Source organism: Lycium barbarum, chromosome 11, assembly GCF_019175385.1.
Source record: "Lycium barbarum isolate Lr01 chromosome 11, ASM1917538v2, whole genome shotgun sequence".
NCBI classification, from domain to species: Eukaryota; Viridiplantae; Streptophyta; class Magnoliopsida; order Solanales; family Solanaceae; genus Lycium; species Lycium barbarum.
In genome coordinates this window covers 7,833,373-7,849,928 of record NC_083347.1, presented here as the reverse complement: position 1 = coordinate 7,849,928, position 16,556 = coordinate 7,833,373, and the positions used below count along the sequence as shown (strand labels likewise).

General features: G+C 31.5%; 2 protein-coding genes across 2 annotated transcripts; one reads left to right on the top strand and one right to left on the bottom strand.

The window, feature by feature from the left end:
* Nucleotides 1-978: 978 nt before the first annotated feature.
* LOC132618207 (bidirectional sugar transporter SWEET2) lies at nucleotides 979-5,929 on the bottom strand. The gene is given in 9 exon segments (XM_060333270.1): nucleotides 979-1,486; nucleotides 1,656-2,573; nucleotides 2,905-2,998; nucleotides 3,093-3,262; nucleotides 3,404-3,523; nucleotides 3,626-3,786; nucleotides 3,881-4,095; nucleotides 4,224-4,266; nucleotides 5,615-5,929. Coding segments are annotated over 6 exon segments (708 nt in total). The 5' UTR covers nucleotides 5,670-5,929; the 3' UTR covers nucleotides 979-1,486; nucleotides 1,656-2,573; nucleotides 2,905-2,998; nucleotides 3,093-3,148.
* On the top strand, nucleotides 1,031-1,477 carry LOC132619389 (uncharacterized). The gene has a single exon (XM_060334310.1). It carries the CDS (start codon nucleotides 1,031-1,033, stop codon nucleotides 1,475-1,477), a length of 447 nt encoding a protein of 148 aa, XP_060190293.1.
* Nucleotides 5,930-16,556: the final 10,627 nt, after the last annotated feature.

Genomic DNA, 16,556 nt, shown 5'->3' with positions numbered 1-16,556 from the left:
AAGCTGCTTTAGATAAGCTAAGTCAAATGGACTCAATTATTTTTTTGAGCTTATTTTAAGCACAAAATGACTTTAAACTGGCCAGCCAAACACTAAAAAAAGCTGAAAACAGCTTATAAGCAACTTATAAGTCAATCCAAACGGGCTCTAGGTCCGTTCTTAATTTGAGTATGCGACCATAAGATGACGTTTAGGACTGATCTAAAGCTAAGATGAATGCAAGTTTTAAAAAGAGTGGAAGTAATTGAAATTTACAAATTATAAGCTAGCGAAATGAGTTCCAATTCATGAAAGATGAGTGATAAAACTCTAAATTATCAAAAAAACTCCATACGCCAAACGAATATAGACCTTATCATAAGTTGCATAGTCAGTTTGTAAATATATTCTCTTTCCCATATGTTAAAATTGAAAGGATAAGTGACATTAATCATATTTGTCATGCAATAATAATAGATTAAACGGAAGTCGGTGTTTATGCACTCCTAAATCAATGGTAAAATTTTAAAAGGCCAAATATATAAGCGGCCCCATAAAGTTATCGTCATTTTTTATTTTGATACTTGAATTAAGACTTGTTTAGACACTTCAAATCCCAAGACAAACATGAGTAAATGATTTCTTTTCGTCTGAACCTGATACCAAATTTCATCTACTCAAGATTCAGTGGATTGAGTTGCTTGGTATCTGTAGTGACAGAAGGTAAGCAATATTTATTCCCATTTTGTTACCAATTATGTCATTGCATCTAGTGGCAATAGGCAGAAACAAATATAAAAGATCAACAATAGTAATAAACGGCTAATGACAATTATTCAACGGGGAAGAAGACCCCACCTAATAGAATTTTCAAGCACCAAATTAACGAGTCTGTCAACCTCACAAAGGCGCCTAGATATAGAAAAAAACCAAACCAACGACTAGTTTTTTCCTTCTGAATATATGCACATAACTCATTCTCTTATATATTTCATCATATTATGTCTTGAACTTTCATCAATTATTTTCTGATACTTACTGGATACACAACATGGAAGCAATATGGAATTTAGAAAACAAATGGAAAATATCAACCCATGGAGCTGTTTCATTATTGGTAGTTTGCATCTGCTCCTTAGTTATTGGAACTTGCATTATTGCTGCTTTAAGGAGATATGTAAGAAAGAGAACAGATGATCAAGAACCGTGTATCGATGATTCAACTTCAACCGACGTAGATTGTTCGGAGCCACGAGCAGAGTTGGGTTCGGTGAAGGAGGATCTAACAAGCTCAGTAAGGTGGAGCCAGAAACAGAAGCTTTCTCCATTGCTCGTTAGTGGTGATCAGGTTGAAGCTGATTTTGGATGGCAGAGTCGCAGTTCAGATTCACCTGTGTGGCAAAGGCCTATACTTATGGGTGAAAAGTGTGAGCTGCCAAAGTTCAGTGGTCTTATTCTGTATGATCAGAGAGGCCACGCCACTTCATCAAGCCGATAATGGATTCAACTATGATCAGGTAAAACATAAATTGGTTAAAAGGCCAAACATCAGAGAAACAACTACCAAATCCTGAAGAATTTCTCTCTTTATAGTTCAATTTTCCATAGCTATAGCACATAATACAGGATGATTACTTTCAAAACAATGTATAAATGAAGAACACTGTACTTATTACCTATCAGTTGAGAGACGAAGTTAAATAAATCTTTTGACACAGAAATTGTCCCTGCATCATTCTTCAGGTCTTTACCCTCCTTCACAGGACTGGAAATAACTTAAAGTGAACAGTCAAATCATAGATTACAGCGGGTGCAAACAAACTAAAGTTTATGCACGGAAACTCAGATTTTTTGCAGCTGAGTTCTGAGGATCTCACCAGTTTCATAGCTATTTCAGTTATCAACACTTGAAACCTAAGAAAGCTCAAGCTTATTCCTTTTCTCTTGACTCAACATATGCTTCAATCGACCATCTTATTACCAACTGGTACTGAAAGTCGAGTATGCAGGGAAGACAAAAGGGCTTCTGGACGTTAATGCTGTATCGCCTAGTATACTAGAACTATTGTTAATGAAAAAGTGGGTATATAAACAGTATAACAACTTCTTTAGCAGGAGCAGATTTATAGTATAACGAGCGGGTTCAACTGAACCTGGTATGTTCAGCCCATACACTGTATATCTGTGTTAAAAACACACTAGATAGGTACAAATAATATGTTCGGAAGCCAGAAAATCAAATGAACTGTGGCAAGAAAATTCCGAACCCATTAAGATCCTGAATCTGCCTCAATTCTTTAGCATTATGTCTAGCGTAGAACAAAGAATGTGCATACTTAATCACAACTATATGAGCTCCATCCACTATCCATGTCAGAAGAATGAGTTCCAAAGGGAAAGTGGGAACAAGATGAACAAATGCCCTGAGGGCCAACAAGTTATCTTCCAACTTTGCAGATCATATGCAGAAAACAGATATTCAGGAACCAGGTATAGTTGAAGGGGCTCAATGACTAGGAAACATCCATCACCGTGAGCTTGCAATTCCAATCATTCTCCACACGATCTAGTGAGAACTTACTCTCAAGTCTCACCTAGGACAAAACAAAGGGAGATGTACAAATTAAAAGGTATACTTGTAATATAACAGCTTCAGAAAGAATGAAAGATAGATATATGTTCACAAAATGCACAAGTAGAGATTATTAGTATTGCAGACTCTCTAGCCAAACTTGCTGCTAACATGAACCACGACAAGATTTTCTACTCAGTTGATCAGCTCCCTAAGGTGTCTAAGGGACCCTTTCAACTGGATAAATGGCAAATGCCAAGTCTTAGGACTAGGTACCATAATTCTAATATTAGAGTTAGTTAACTCTATAGATTCTTTTGTTAGGGTGGAAGGACTATGTCCATTAGGCATACCTTCTTTTTGGGGTGATTGAATCACCAGTTGTATGTTTATATAGAGGTATGGTCTAGCCCTCCTCTTTTTATATCAATACAACAACATCCTGCACTGCAGGGTAAACCTTATTTAAAAAAGAGAGAAAGAGATTATTAGCATTAGATTCTTCTGGATGAAGCGGATGATAAAGGAATCGAGCATTTACCTTTCTTCCTCGGTGTTCTCTTCACGCATAAGACACTAATTTCTTTAATCTCTAGTTCATGAATAAGACACTATAAAGCCTTCAGTAGAGTCCCACCTTGAAAAATTTCTGTAATATGCAAATAAAAGCAATTGTACAGCTCCTAAAAGTGTTCCAATGCCATTTGGTCCCTGAAATTCAAATTATGAGACAGGCAAGAGTAAAAAGGTAAGACATTTGCAACTTTTATAAGATGCTAGGGGAAGCAGGTTCCCTTTCCTCGTTAAATTTTTAGAAAAGCCCTTCTATAATATAAGTAAGGCAAAACTCACATATATAAATGGATCAAAACTGAAAATTCCATAAAAAAAGAAAGAGGCACTCATTAGGAAGGTGGAGAGGGACAGGTAAAATGGCATGAATTCGACACTCTTGGTCCTCATCACCAGATTCTGGAACACGAGTAAGACAGTGAATCAGCCGAAAAGCATTAAGAGAATAAGAACTTGATAGAAACGTTCATAGAAAATCTGAATGCCAGTGGTCAGACATACGCATATAAACAGCAGGGAGGCAAACATTGATATGAGGGAAGCACAACTCAGGGAGCCAATGATGATGCGTCGGAGTTCCAAGTCAAGTATACACAAGCTTCCAAGTACAATAATCACAAATAGGCCAAAGACTGCGAGCATCCATCCCAGCATCCTGAACTACGAACAACGGTGATGGGCATACAATTTAAAAGGTTCCAATATGAACAAGCGTGAAACATTTTAAATCATAATAGAACAGAAGATAATTAATCTTTTTCTCTTTCTCTGTATACATTACAAAAATTACAATGTGGGCAAGTTGAAAAACAGCACCAACTGAATTGACCATTGTAACTAACAAATCGTGGGGAGATACAAGGGGGGTGCCATACCAGGCACAGATTAAGCAGTTCAAAAGCCCATATATGTATGGCATCCCTGAGAACTGTTAGATTGATTGATTTCTCATTATTCTCCTGAATGTAGTTCTGAAAATAAAGATAACAAAAATAGTAATGGATTATGGAGAAAGAAGTAATTTGCCAAGGTGAACTTTGTTTTCTATATTACGGAAGTGCAGTAAAACTAACTGAAGTATGAAAAGCTTAAGACTCAAATTGGAGACAGAAACAATCCAAAAGCAAAGATGTTCCCTGCAACAAGCAACTAAGATGGTTAATTCTCGAGTCGCGATAAAGCTCAAGAATAATTTTGCAACCTCATATAGAAAAAAAGTGAAAATTGTTGCTAAAGAATAGCGAGTAAGCTGAGAAGTAAAGCGTATTATCTCATTTTCCCTTTACAATCTATTTCATTCAAGGCCTGGCACAGGACTCCAATGCGATTGAGCAAAAAGTGCTTTTAACATGAAAAGCACTTCATCAAGTGTTGAATCTAAAAATGTTTTAACTCAAATAGAGTTTCTAAAATTGCTTTAGGCTAAAAGTTTGACACCATTTGGAACAACTGTTTGCCCACAGCTATCAAGTTAATGTTGATATTTCTATGTGATGTTCGTTTTGTAAATTACACCAAAAAAATTACTTACTTCTTTATTGTACCAATAACTTATTTATATGGTTAAGTTGTACACACACACACACACACACACAGAGTTTGTACTTATACTTTCGAAAGAACTAATGGAAAAAGTACTGCAAAAGCCAGCAGCAAATCAGGCCGAAATTTACAGACTTAACCTTGGATATGGGAAATAATTAAGAGGTTTAGAGCTAAACAGCACATAGTACAAGCAAGCAATAAGTTTCTCGTGTCCTTCACTAGCAGCGGGATGATCAAACCATTTGAAATATCTATTGGTGTAGTTAGTGATTGGAGATAGAAGAGAAGCCAAGTTTAAATTAAAAGATAACTGTTGGAAAGTACCCGTTCAGCAAATCAAAGTTGTGTATGTTTAAACAGTCAAACATCTAAGGTATTATAAATACATGTCTTACACCTTCAAGAACCATAGGCGAATCCAGAAATTTTAAGTTTATGGATTCTCACCACAGCTCTTTTTGTTTACGGGGTTCAGGATAAATTATTCTTAATGCAAAAATATTTTCATCGTGTTCTTGTGGAAATTCAAGTGTTGTTAGAGCTTGAATTTGTCTTGTTGGCTTTGTACAATCCTAGAGGAATACTGCCACAAAGTCATGCAGCAAAATAGTGGGAGCTTAAATTCCTTAATGACATAGATTACTCCCAATGAATTTTCTGTTCCCACAATATAACTTTTTCCTAACAATATCTTAAACTACAACTTCACCAATTCTATTAGCAAAAAACAGTTCACTTAGCTAGCATGAATTTTCTTTCAACAACCAAAAAGAGTTCGAATGATTCTATATAAAATTTAGAAATGTCTTATAATTGACTCAACTAACTGATCAAAACATGGAAAATTGCAACTTGTAAGAAACGAAGAAGAAAAGAGTTTGCAAGAAACCACAAAAACAAATTTTTTATGACAAAAAAAGTAGTAATTAAACAGAGAAAATGATGTTCCAGCTGTATCTTTACAAATTGCAAAAATTTGAGACGAAGCCAAATAAAACATCAAATTTTGACACCCCAAAAATTCAATCTTTAAATCTCTAAGAAGAAAAAAACTCAACTCTTCACCGTACTGTTTTTATACCGTATCAAACTATACTTTCACGCTTAGATATTAAAGAACCACTTGTATAATAATTTGTGGATAAGCATTAATTAAGTGCTAAAAGTAGTTTTAAGTGTGGACATTAATAACGAAGATATGGGGTTAAATTCACGATCACTCAGCGTAATCTTGTAACATTAAAATTATAAAATTATTTTTCTAATTTAAATTCACTAAATTATCGAATTATAATCCTAAAGTCACTAAATTTGTTATTTACTTAGAAAAATACAAATTATGAGAAAGTCATTGGCGCTTGAAAATACTCATATTATCATTTTAGCAATGTGTACGTGGCATGTGAGAAAAATTTTAGTATTCAAAAAGATCTACCTTTTCATAACATATATTTTAAACATAACAATTACTGTAAAAATAAAAATTAAAAGAAACAAAAAAAGATTGATCATTTTTAGGTCCTAATGTCATTTTCAAGGCTAGAGGGACCAAATTATCACATGTCTTTTAATGTGCAACGGTTGTGATAATTGGCAGACCGGTCGCTTTATTTCCTTTTTTCACATGCCACCTGTTGAACTTTATTTCTTTCAATTAAATTTACTTTAACACTAATTAGGTGCCTGTGTACTGTTTGTCTGAAATATTTTATAAATCTTCGCAACCTCTATTTATTTGAGTTGTTTTTTGCTAAAATAAATCTTCAAAACTCAAAATTGTAATTTTGTGTTATTCTTTTCCTTTTATTAATCAACGATACGGTGCCACTTATCTAGATAAGTATTACTAATATTAGTTATAATAACTCCTCTAAGTAGGGGTGTATATGGACCGGATTGGTTTGGATTTTCTAAATACCAAACCAAACCAATAAAATTTAGGTTTTTCAACCTCGGGTTTTATCGGGTTATTCGGTTTTCTCCGATTTTTTGGGTTTTTTTTTCCAAAAAAGTCTTCATACAAAACATATAACTTTTACTTCAAATATTTCTTTAGTCCTAGTAATATACAACAATATATAATTAAGGTGTTTCTTAAGAAAATAACACAAAATGTGAGATGAGTGATGATATTGTATTAAAATATTCAAGAAAAAAGATAATAAAATCGGTTAAAATAAATATTGCTAATTAATAAGCCATAAAGAAAATGACCATAATCTAAAAATACTAAGTCATGTTAAATTAAGTACGGCTAATAAGTATTAATTACATGACAAAGAAAAAAAATTAAGTTAGGTTTTTTCACTCTCTAAACCAATTATGCAAAACTAAAGATAGATATCCAACATTATTGTCATTTCTAGTGGTAGAATTTAATTTCTCTTGTTAGCATTAGTGTTGAGTTGGTTTGGATTTTATTTGAGTTACTAACATCATGGGATATAAAACTTATTGACATTCAAAATTCTAAGTTCAAGCTTGAAATATAATATGATAAGCGACAAAAAACTACAAAAAAATTTAAGAAATATTTATAAATTACATTACAAATAAATTTTTTTATGTATAAAATATTTTAAAAATTAAATGCATGTAATGTCGGGTTGGTTTGGTTTGGTTTGACTTTTTTTAGCTAAAACCAAACCAATTATGGACGGTTTTTTTTTTCAACACCAAACCAGTAATTGAATTTTTTTTTTCGGTTTATCGATTTGGTGCGGTTTGTGAGTTTACTTTTTTGTACAGCCCTACCTCTAAGGTATTAAAGAATCGATTGATTACGTTTAAAAAGTTACTCTTTTGTGCCAAAATGTATAATGCATTATAATTGTCTATATGGCGTGGAAATTCGTGTTTAACGATGCTATTGCTTTGTAAGTACATGAAATTACTAGTGCAAAAACTTGCATCTTGCAAATATATTCTACTAGTCCAATGTCTAACTATCTACTATTTAAGACAACCATATTCGTTACATTGCCAAATCAGATTTGCATCCATTAGTAATTGTTCACATATTTAAATTGGATACTGATGTAGCAAATGCATTTATTCTTTTGGTCGTGCCCTTCTTGTTTACTAGCACTTTACTCCTTTTCTCAAGCTCGTTCTGTTCAAAGCTTCAACTTAATTACTTGGATAGAAAGATTTGACCTATCAATTGCAAGTTCGAATAAGGAAACAATTATTCATTATCTACGCCTTTGTCCAGTAATATGTGTTATCTTAACTAGTTTACTGCGAGAATGTATCATGATACAATAACGACAAGTCTTGTGAGCGTTTTAGTACATTAAAACAACCAAGAATATTACAGCTCAAACATTTTTGTCATGTACATGTATTGTTCGATATTCATTTCCACAAAGGATGGAATTTGTGGTTCCTACTTAGGGACAGAAGAGTTTTTTTTTTTTTTTTTTGTCATTGATATGTGCACGTTTTTCTTTTACTATTTGTCTCTGTTTTTCTCTCCCTTAAGCACACATGAATAATTAGTACTATTATGGATGTAATCTAATTGAGGGGTATGGAAGAAGGTAATATTAGTCATTTTTAGGTCGTATTGTCATTCTCAAGGCCAGAGGGACCAGATTGTCACATGTCTTTCAATGGACAAAGCTCGTGATAATTGGGCGGTACCTATATTTATTTTTCACACAGTAAATGTGTCAATTGTAGGATTAGCCTAACTGGCGTGTGTTTAACTATTCACAAATTATAACGGAATTTTGATATAATCTTTGTTCTCTTTTTTTGTTAAACTGTTCACCTATCTTGCCTGATAGATAGAGTTTGCAGGTGTTTAACTATTCACAAGTTATGATGGCAGATTATAATCTTTATTTTCCCATCTTGTTAAATTGTTGACAAATTTTGTCTTGCTTACAATACATACATGTTGTTCAAGAGGGAAAAAAATCTTATAATGTTATTTGACATTTAAATATGAAAATCATTATACTTCATTCATGTTTATTCACATTTTCCTATAGCAAATGACGGTCAAAATCAAATCCATTCTCCGTGGATGTTCCAAACACACAAAATTCTTACTTTTAAATTCCAAAACTTTATAAATCAAAAATAAGGAGGACGAGGAGAAGGAGGAGGAGGAGACAAAGGTGGACGAGGAGGAGGAAGAAGATAAAGTTTTTAATACATGAACAAGTGTTAAATATCAGGTGCAACAAGAGACACCACGTGTAAATTTCTACTCTCAAGTGAATTCCTAAAAGGACCAAGAATCAGAAGCTCATACAACTAGTCCATCATTTCGCCTCATGCTAGCAGCACAAATCCAGCATCAAGAGCGTAAATTTTTACATCGTTACTAGTAGAAAGTAGGAAAGTAAATAGTAAAATTGGGTAAATAATTATTTCCATCAAGTGTTTATATCACATCAATATGTGTGTTTTACATATACATTTAATTTATTACTAAACTATGGTTAAGTAATATATATTTTCACTCTTAATTCTTAACTGCTAAAATTAAGTTCATTGATTTGGTATAATCATTTTACGTAAGATTATGACATTTTGGTCACACTCTATTTGAAACATCCACATCAAGTATATGAAAGTCTCCAGAAAGGACCTGTTTTCAAAGGCATACGACCAGACGGAGACATATAAACAAAAAGGAAACACCAATTTCTCGAGAGAACATGTTGATGCTAATTTAAAAGGCGGGGCGTTTTACATACGCCTCGAGGCACGGGGCGTAAGCCCCATGGGTATTTAATTTTTAGTATTTCTTAAAATAATATAATTACAATAAATATTTTTAAATAGGTAAAATTACATAAAAAAAATAAAAGAAAACTGTAAATAAATGAAATATATATACATATATATATATATGTATATATATATATATATATATATATATATATATATATATATATATATATATATATATATATATATATATGTATGTATGTATGTATGTATGTATGTATGGATATGTGTGTGTGTGTGTGAGAGCGCGCGCGCGCTTGATCCTCACAAAAAAATGATCAAAGCAATCCATTATACACCGCTTATAACTTGTAATTATATATAACATAATTTTACAAGTATAAACAATACAATGAAATAAAAGCTATTATGAAATGCAAAACAATTCTAATATTTTAACTTTCAAACACGGAAAAAAATACAGTTTCTTAAAACACTATTACTATCATACTATTCATTTTATCTCCCTATAAGCAAATAATCAATAAAATTTATCAATATTACAATTAAAACATAACTTCTTCATGAACAAAAAATAAAATTATATGATAATTCTGATACATAAGACTTATGACCAATGGCAAGTGAAAATGCACAATTCCGCTATGTATTTTTTTGAAACAAATTAAGTGATATTCACCCTCACGACGTTCTCAAATAGTAAATATCCAATACTACGACTTGTTATATGAGTTACACCCAATCTTCTATTTCTATAGATGAAAAACTATTAAGTATCATTATTTTGTTAAACAATTATGAGGGTGAATGATTTTAATTAAGGATTTAAAATATAATTTGTGTAAAAACTGTTAGGCGAGCCCTGAGCGTTGGGCGTTAGGCGTGTTTAGGGCGTACGGTTAGACGCTTAGGGCGTAAGCCTCATAGGAACTAAGCCCCGCACGTTAGCTCCAGAACGTTTTGCCACTGGCGAGCCCCGAAACGAGTCCTGACAGTGCCTTTTAAAACAATTCATGCTATACTTGAGGAAAAAGAGTGACTGATGATTAAACTTTAGTTTAATCATAGTTGTTTGAAACACAAGAATAGAACACGAACACATGACAAGAATAATAATGAAAAGGTTCTCGAAACTCGTTAAACTACCTGGCTTTCTCGTTGGAACATAAAAGTTTGGGAGTACATGATACTCTGTGCAGCTTTCTTCATGTGCCTGCACATGTTTACCTATTTTGGTTCTAATTTTGGATCTCCATTAATTAAATTTGTATTAAGGACCCGTTTGGCCACAAGAATTATTCACTTTTTTCGAAATATTTTTTCACTTTATGGTGTTTGGCCATAAAAATTTCAAATACAATTTGAAGTTGTATTTGGAATTTGGAAAACAATCAAAACCTTGTTTTTCACTTTTTTCATTTTTTATTTTGGACCTTTACTTTTGTTTTTTGTTTTCAATTTTTACCCCAAAAGTTTTTTTGTTGCTCAATTTTTACCCTAAAAGTTCATACAACTTTTTTCACTGGTTCTGGCAACTTATGTTGCTCAGTTGCTCTCCGCTCCAACAACATTGAACATCATGTGCTAAAAAAACCTCTAAAAGAAAAGAAGCAGGTGGGAATTTTGCAACAAAACCATATCTAGAGATGCTATATTTTTTGTGTACACCTGCAAACCTCCCAGTTGTAGCCTTTTGACAGAAACAAACCATCAGTTTTGAGCACTCTATAAGTTGATCTCAAGCATAATTGTTATATTTCTCGCACTGGTTATGTTTATTAGTTGCTTTGGGTGGTTTTGCTAGTTTTTAGAAATTGGGGATTATAAATCATATGTTATGTTTTTTAGGAAAAGTACATTTCAACAACCAAATATTATTTGCAAAAACTATGGCCAAACACAACTCCAACTCCAACTTAAAAAATTCCAAAAAAGGTGAAATCTTTTTTGGTTTCTATGGCCAAACGCCTACTAAGTTAATCTATTTCTTAAAAATTGCTCTCTATCAAAATATATTTTATTTCTAAAGCTCGAATTTGAAATTTCTAATTAAAGACTGAAAGATGATCATATCCCTCCGCAACAACCTTTGGTTAATCGCTTTGCCTTTTCGGTAGCACTTGACGGAGTTCTTTTCTTAGATATTCTTTTGGTGAAATATGAACGTGAGTAAATAGAAAAAGAAAATGACTTTTGGTACTTGATAGGATTTTTTAGTTTGAAATAGAACAAGATGAATTCGTCCCTAGTAATATCTTTTGTAGCAAAAACAAATGAAATCTCATATAAATGCTTTAACACATTATTCAGCGTGCTTTAAGGGGTCGTTTGATTGGCCGGTATAGAAAGAATTAATCTCAGCATATCCCGCGTAAAATAATACTACAATACTTGTTTGGAATACGAAAATAATTAATTTCAACATAAAATTACTCATATAACGAGTTTTTCATTATTGTTCATCACATAAACAGTCTGTGCATTACTAGTTCTGCATAGCTTACTTTTACATGAAACCTCTATTATCCATAAATGACAAGCCTTGAAGCCACTTCGAAAAGGATGTGGCTTTATTAGTGGTTGTTACGATGAACGATGTAGAAACAAAGTTGCTAGGTGTTAGGTAGCACGATGTTTTGAGATTTTTTGTTAGGTAAGGTTCGTGGCAAGAATAAGAGTTTGCAAAATTAGACAAATTAAGAAAGGCACGGTAAATATTTTATCACACGACTTAAACGGGGCAGATCAGAAATCTTAATAAAGAGATTCAAAATTATTATATTTAACTTTTTTTCCTCTTATATATTTATAGTATAATTTTATAATCTATATATGCAGTACAATTTTTCAACGAAAGAGATTCAATTAAACTCCTTTACCATACATAACTCTACCACGGCTTATCACCGATACTTTGATATTGAAAAATATTATACCATCTTGTTTTACTATCAATATTTGCCATATATGTATTAAGTAAAATTCATTGGATTAATTGTTTGCTTAATATTGTTTCCTTAAATTTAACAATAGTGTAAAGTATCAATCTAACTAAAAGAATTATAGAAGGTTCCAAAATCTTGAAACAAACTGACACTAAGAGAAAAATCAGGGGAACGGATAAGATTAGATACTCCAGTAATCTTGGCATTAAACTATTGTATTAAGAGTTGCGCTTAGTAATCCGTATATGTTGTTATAAAAAATAATAAACGTCGTCCTCTCAGAAGCCAAAAACGAAACTTAAAAAATAGAAGGCTGGGTACTTTTTTTCACACTCAATGTTCGGTAATCGTATCGGAATCTTGATTATTTCGAAATTGTAAAAATACTGTTCGCTGGCTATTTTTCGGCCCTACCTTTGGATATTAGTCATTGTAATGGAGTTTCCAATTCTATATCTGAAACTCTAGAAGTCTGTAAAAATTGAAACTCCATGACAATTATCTTTTTGAAATTGCGCTGCATAATAAGGCCGCTAAAAAGAAGCGCTTCTTAACCGATTTTTTTTATTCCCATGACTCGAAATCAAAACCTCTTTGAGAGTGCTGAAATTGTGGAAAAGTTAGAAGCACATTATACTCACAGTAACTTTTTTTAAACCTACTACCACTGAACAACAAAAATGGTAACTTTGGTAGTCCTTCTCAAGAGCAACTTGTTTGGTAGCCAAATGACACGATTGATTAGACGATAGTTTAAAACCTCAAACCAATGCACCAGTGATGGTAAAATTATAACTGCATTCAATATTTTTACTTATGGATTTAAGATTATAGTTTAAATTAAAGTTATTGAGTTCTAATCAATAAGTTATACATATTCACTGGAGTTCTCAAGATAAATATAAGATTTTGGGTAGGATCATCTACAAAGCTATTCGTTTTATCTGTATTCAGACCAAAAACTAACATAGATGTTATGGGATCTGCCTCTTCTTCGATCCGGAATTCCCAGCAAATCCTTGACTCCTCGAATAATTTGAGTTTATTCATTCTGTCTTTCTTTATGAATTTTGAGAATCTATGGATAAAATAAATACGATAAAAACCAATATGAATATTATAAAGACAATTAAAAAAAAATTGTTACGTTTCCACACGAAAAATGAACGAGTTTGAAAAAACAGCAGGAAAAAACGAGAGTTACCAAGAAAGTTACCAAGTCAAAGAGCAATGGGAAAGATTTATCAAAAAGAAAAGAGAATATGGATGTCTTGTTTTTTTCTTCCTTTTTTCTTTTTTTGTTTTTATTCTTTCTTTCCTATAATTCAATTTTGATTTCTATTTAGAGAGATAAAATCCAAAAGCGATTTTGATTTCCCTTTTACTCTCCGTTATTGCGCTTAATTCGTATTTTATCGCTTTCTTCGTTCTCTCCGCTGCTGTCTCGTTATTTTTTTTCCATGCTATTGCGCTTTCTTGGTTGTACTTGGCCTACCCCGTAACCTGTATTCGAGCTCCTCCCCTGATTATCTAATAAATGTGGTGAAAATGCATATTAATTAATCATAATTAAGTACGTACTAATTAACAAAGTATGCGGAAGACACACATCATAATAGCATTGTTTTAATGTAAATACCGAATAAATGATTATATTTGAATGTATATTTTGTTTATGCTCTCTTATAGAATATAAAATTTCATGGTATTTTTATTACATATAAAAAATCTTTTAATTATTAGAAAATTTTATTATACACAAAATAGAATAACTCAAAGTTTATTTTGTGTACGGAAAAGGTCCAAAAATACCCTTAACGTATGGGAAATGACTCACAAATACCCTCCATCCATCTATTGGTCCAAAAATACCCCTCCATCCACCTATTTGGTCCAAAAATACCCCCAACCTATTTTTTTGGCTCAAGAATACCCCTCAAACGAAAAAAAAAATATATTTTCCTATTTCGTTTTTATATAAATGAAATACAAAATATATATATATATATATATATATATATATTTATCCTATTTCATTGGTATATGAAATATATATATATATATATATATATATATATATATATATTTATCCTATTTCATTGGTATATGAAATATATATATATATATATATATATATATATATATATATATATATATATATATATATATATATGTGTGTGTGTGTGTGTGTGTGTGTGTGTGTTCCTATTTCGTTTTTATATAAACGAAATGAAAATAAAATTATTTTCCTATTTTTTTATATAAACGAAATACAAAAAAAATTATTTTCATATTTAGTTTTTTAATAAACGAAATACAAAAAAAAAATTACTATTTCGTAGATATACCAACAAAATGCAAAATATATATATATTTTCCAATTTCGTTTTTATATGAACGAAATTAATTTTTTTTTATCCTATTTCATTTTTTAATACACGAAATGCAAAAAAAAAAACATATTTCGTTGATTAATTCACGAAATGCAAAAAAAAAAAAAATTATATGTGTCCAATCAAAACAAGCCACGTGGCATTTTAAAATTGAAAAAATACCATCAAAATTAGGGTGTTAGTTTGAGGGGTATTCTTGAGCCAAAAAAATAGGTTGGGGGTATTTTTGGACCAAATAGGTGGATGGAGGGGTATTTTTGGACCAATAGATGGATGAAGGGTATTTGTGAACCATTTTCCGTTTTGTGTATAATCCGAATAGAGGGAGGTAGCTATATTAGAACCCAAATTGCATCGAGGAGTGGAGCTTTCTTATATTTATTTTCAAATATCATACGCGTAAAAATAAAAAATTCTTCGAAATTTAAACATAAACTGAAAAAATTATAAACACTTCTGATAACCGAGAGCAACTAGTCCAGTCAACAGTATTTTTGCGTAATAATAATAATAACAGCATCACATTACGGATATATGATAAGCTGACCCATTAAATATTGTCGTTGATAATTGATTTACAAGCTAACATTGTAAAATACACACTTCTTCAAATCCCAAAAAATGCCAAAAAGGGCAAAAAGTGAGTAGAAAGTAGAACAATGCTTTATAGGGAGTAGTAATTAGTTAAAAAAAAATGTTTTATGCTATTACTAGGAAAGGGCCAAGTTGAGCGACTAGTGTGTTAGATTTGATTATTTTAATCTCATTAATTATCTTGTTTTAATTTCACTCAATTAGTCATATCAGTTCATACCTATGTCTATATAAAGAAAAATCAATTCCCTAGAACCAATAGCTAACTAATTTCCAATAATATCACTTTAATCAATCTTCTTATAATAAAAACTTTGATCAAATCCCCATGGTTGGTGCATTTACAAAAGCCACAAACCTTGCCCACATCCAAATTTGCATCAAATCAGATTAAGTAATCAATGAATAGTAGTAATATATTAGGTAAGTGTATAATTAAAATTAATTAATAAAAGTGTATTTATTTATTTATTTATTTATTTATTACTCCTAATTGGTGTAACATTGAGTTTGAATAAAAAAAAAAATCTTGCAGACTACCGTTTCTGTTGTCGGTCAAAAATAACTTATTTTAATTCGTTTCACACTTAAATTAAAGATACACAACATGACAGAAATGGAAACAGCTATCATATGACTGTACAGCTAGGAATATGAAAATTCCCAATAAAGAGTATGATATGACAGTCAATATCTAAATGTCATTGTATAATTATTAATAGTATAATAACTACTAATAATTAACATATAAACCAATCAAAACACGCCACAATTAACTAGCTAATCATCCAATCACGTGTCTATCATATTCCATTCGCACATTCCATTGTCTCCCAAATCTCACAGTCAAATTTCCATTTTATTCTCAATTTTATTACTCTATCCGGTCCAAAATAATTGAGGTCTTAAGCTTGCGCATAGATTAAAGAATTTACTAACTCTTAAAAATTAAGAAGGGTTTTGATTAAAATACCCTTAATTATGATTTTCTTTCTTTTTAGATTGACATAATTATTATGGGGATATGGGAATGTGCCAAGGGCAAATTTGAGAAAGAGAACTAAATGCTTTCTTGTATTTATAAAACCTCAATTATTTTGGGCCGAAGGGAGTATATTTTTAAATAATAGCCCTTTTGGTTCCAAGTAATTGATAAATTCTAGTTTTTATCCTTGTAATATATGATTGAGCATATCTAGCATTTAATTAATTGTAATGTCCATTGACCCTGAATTCGTATTGTTACTC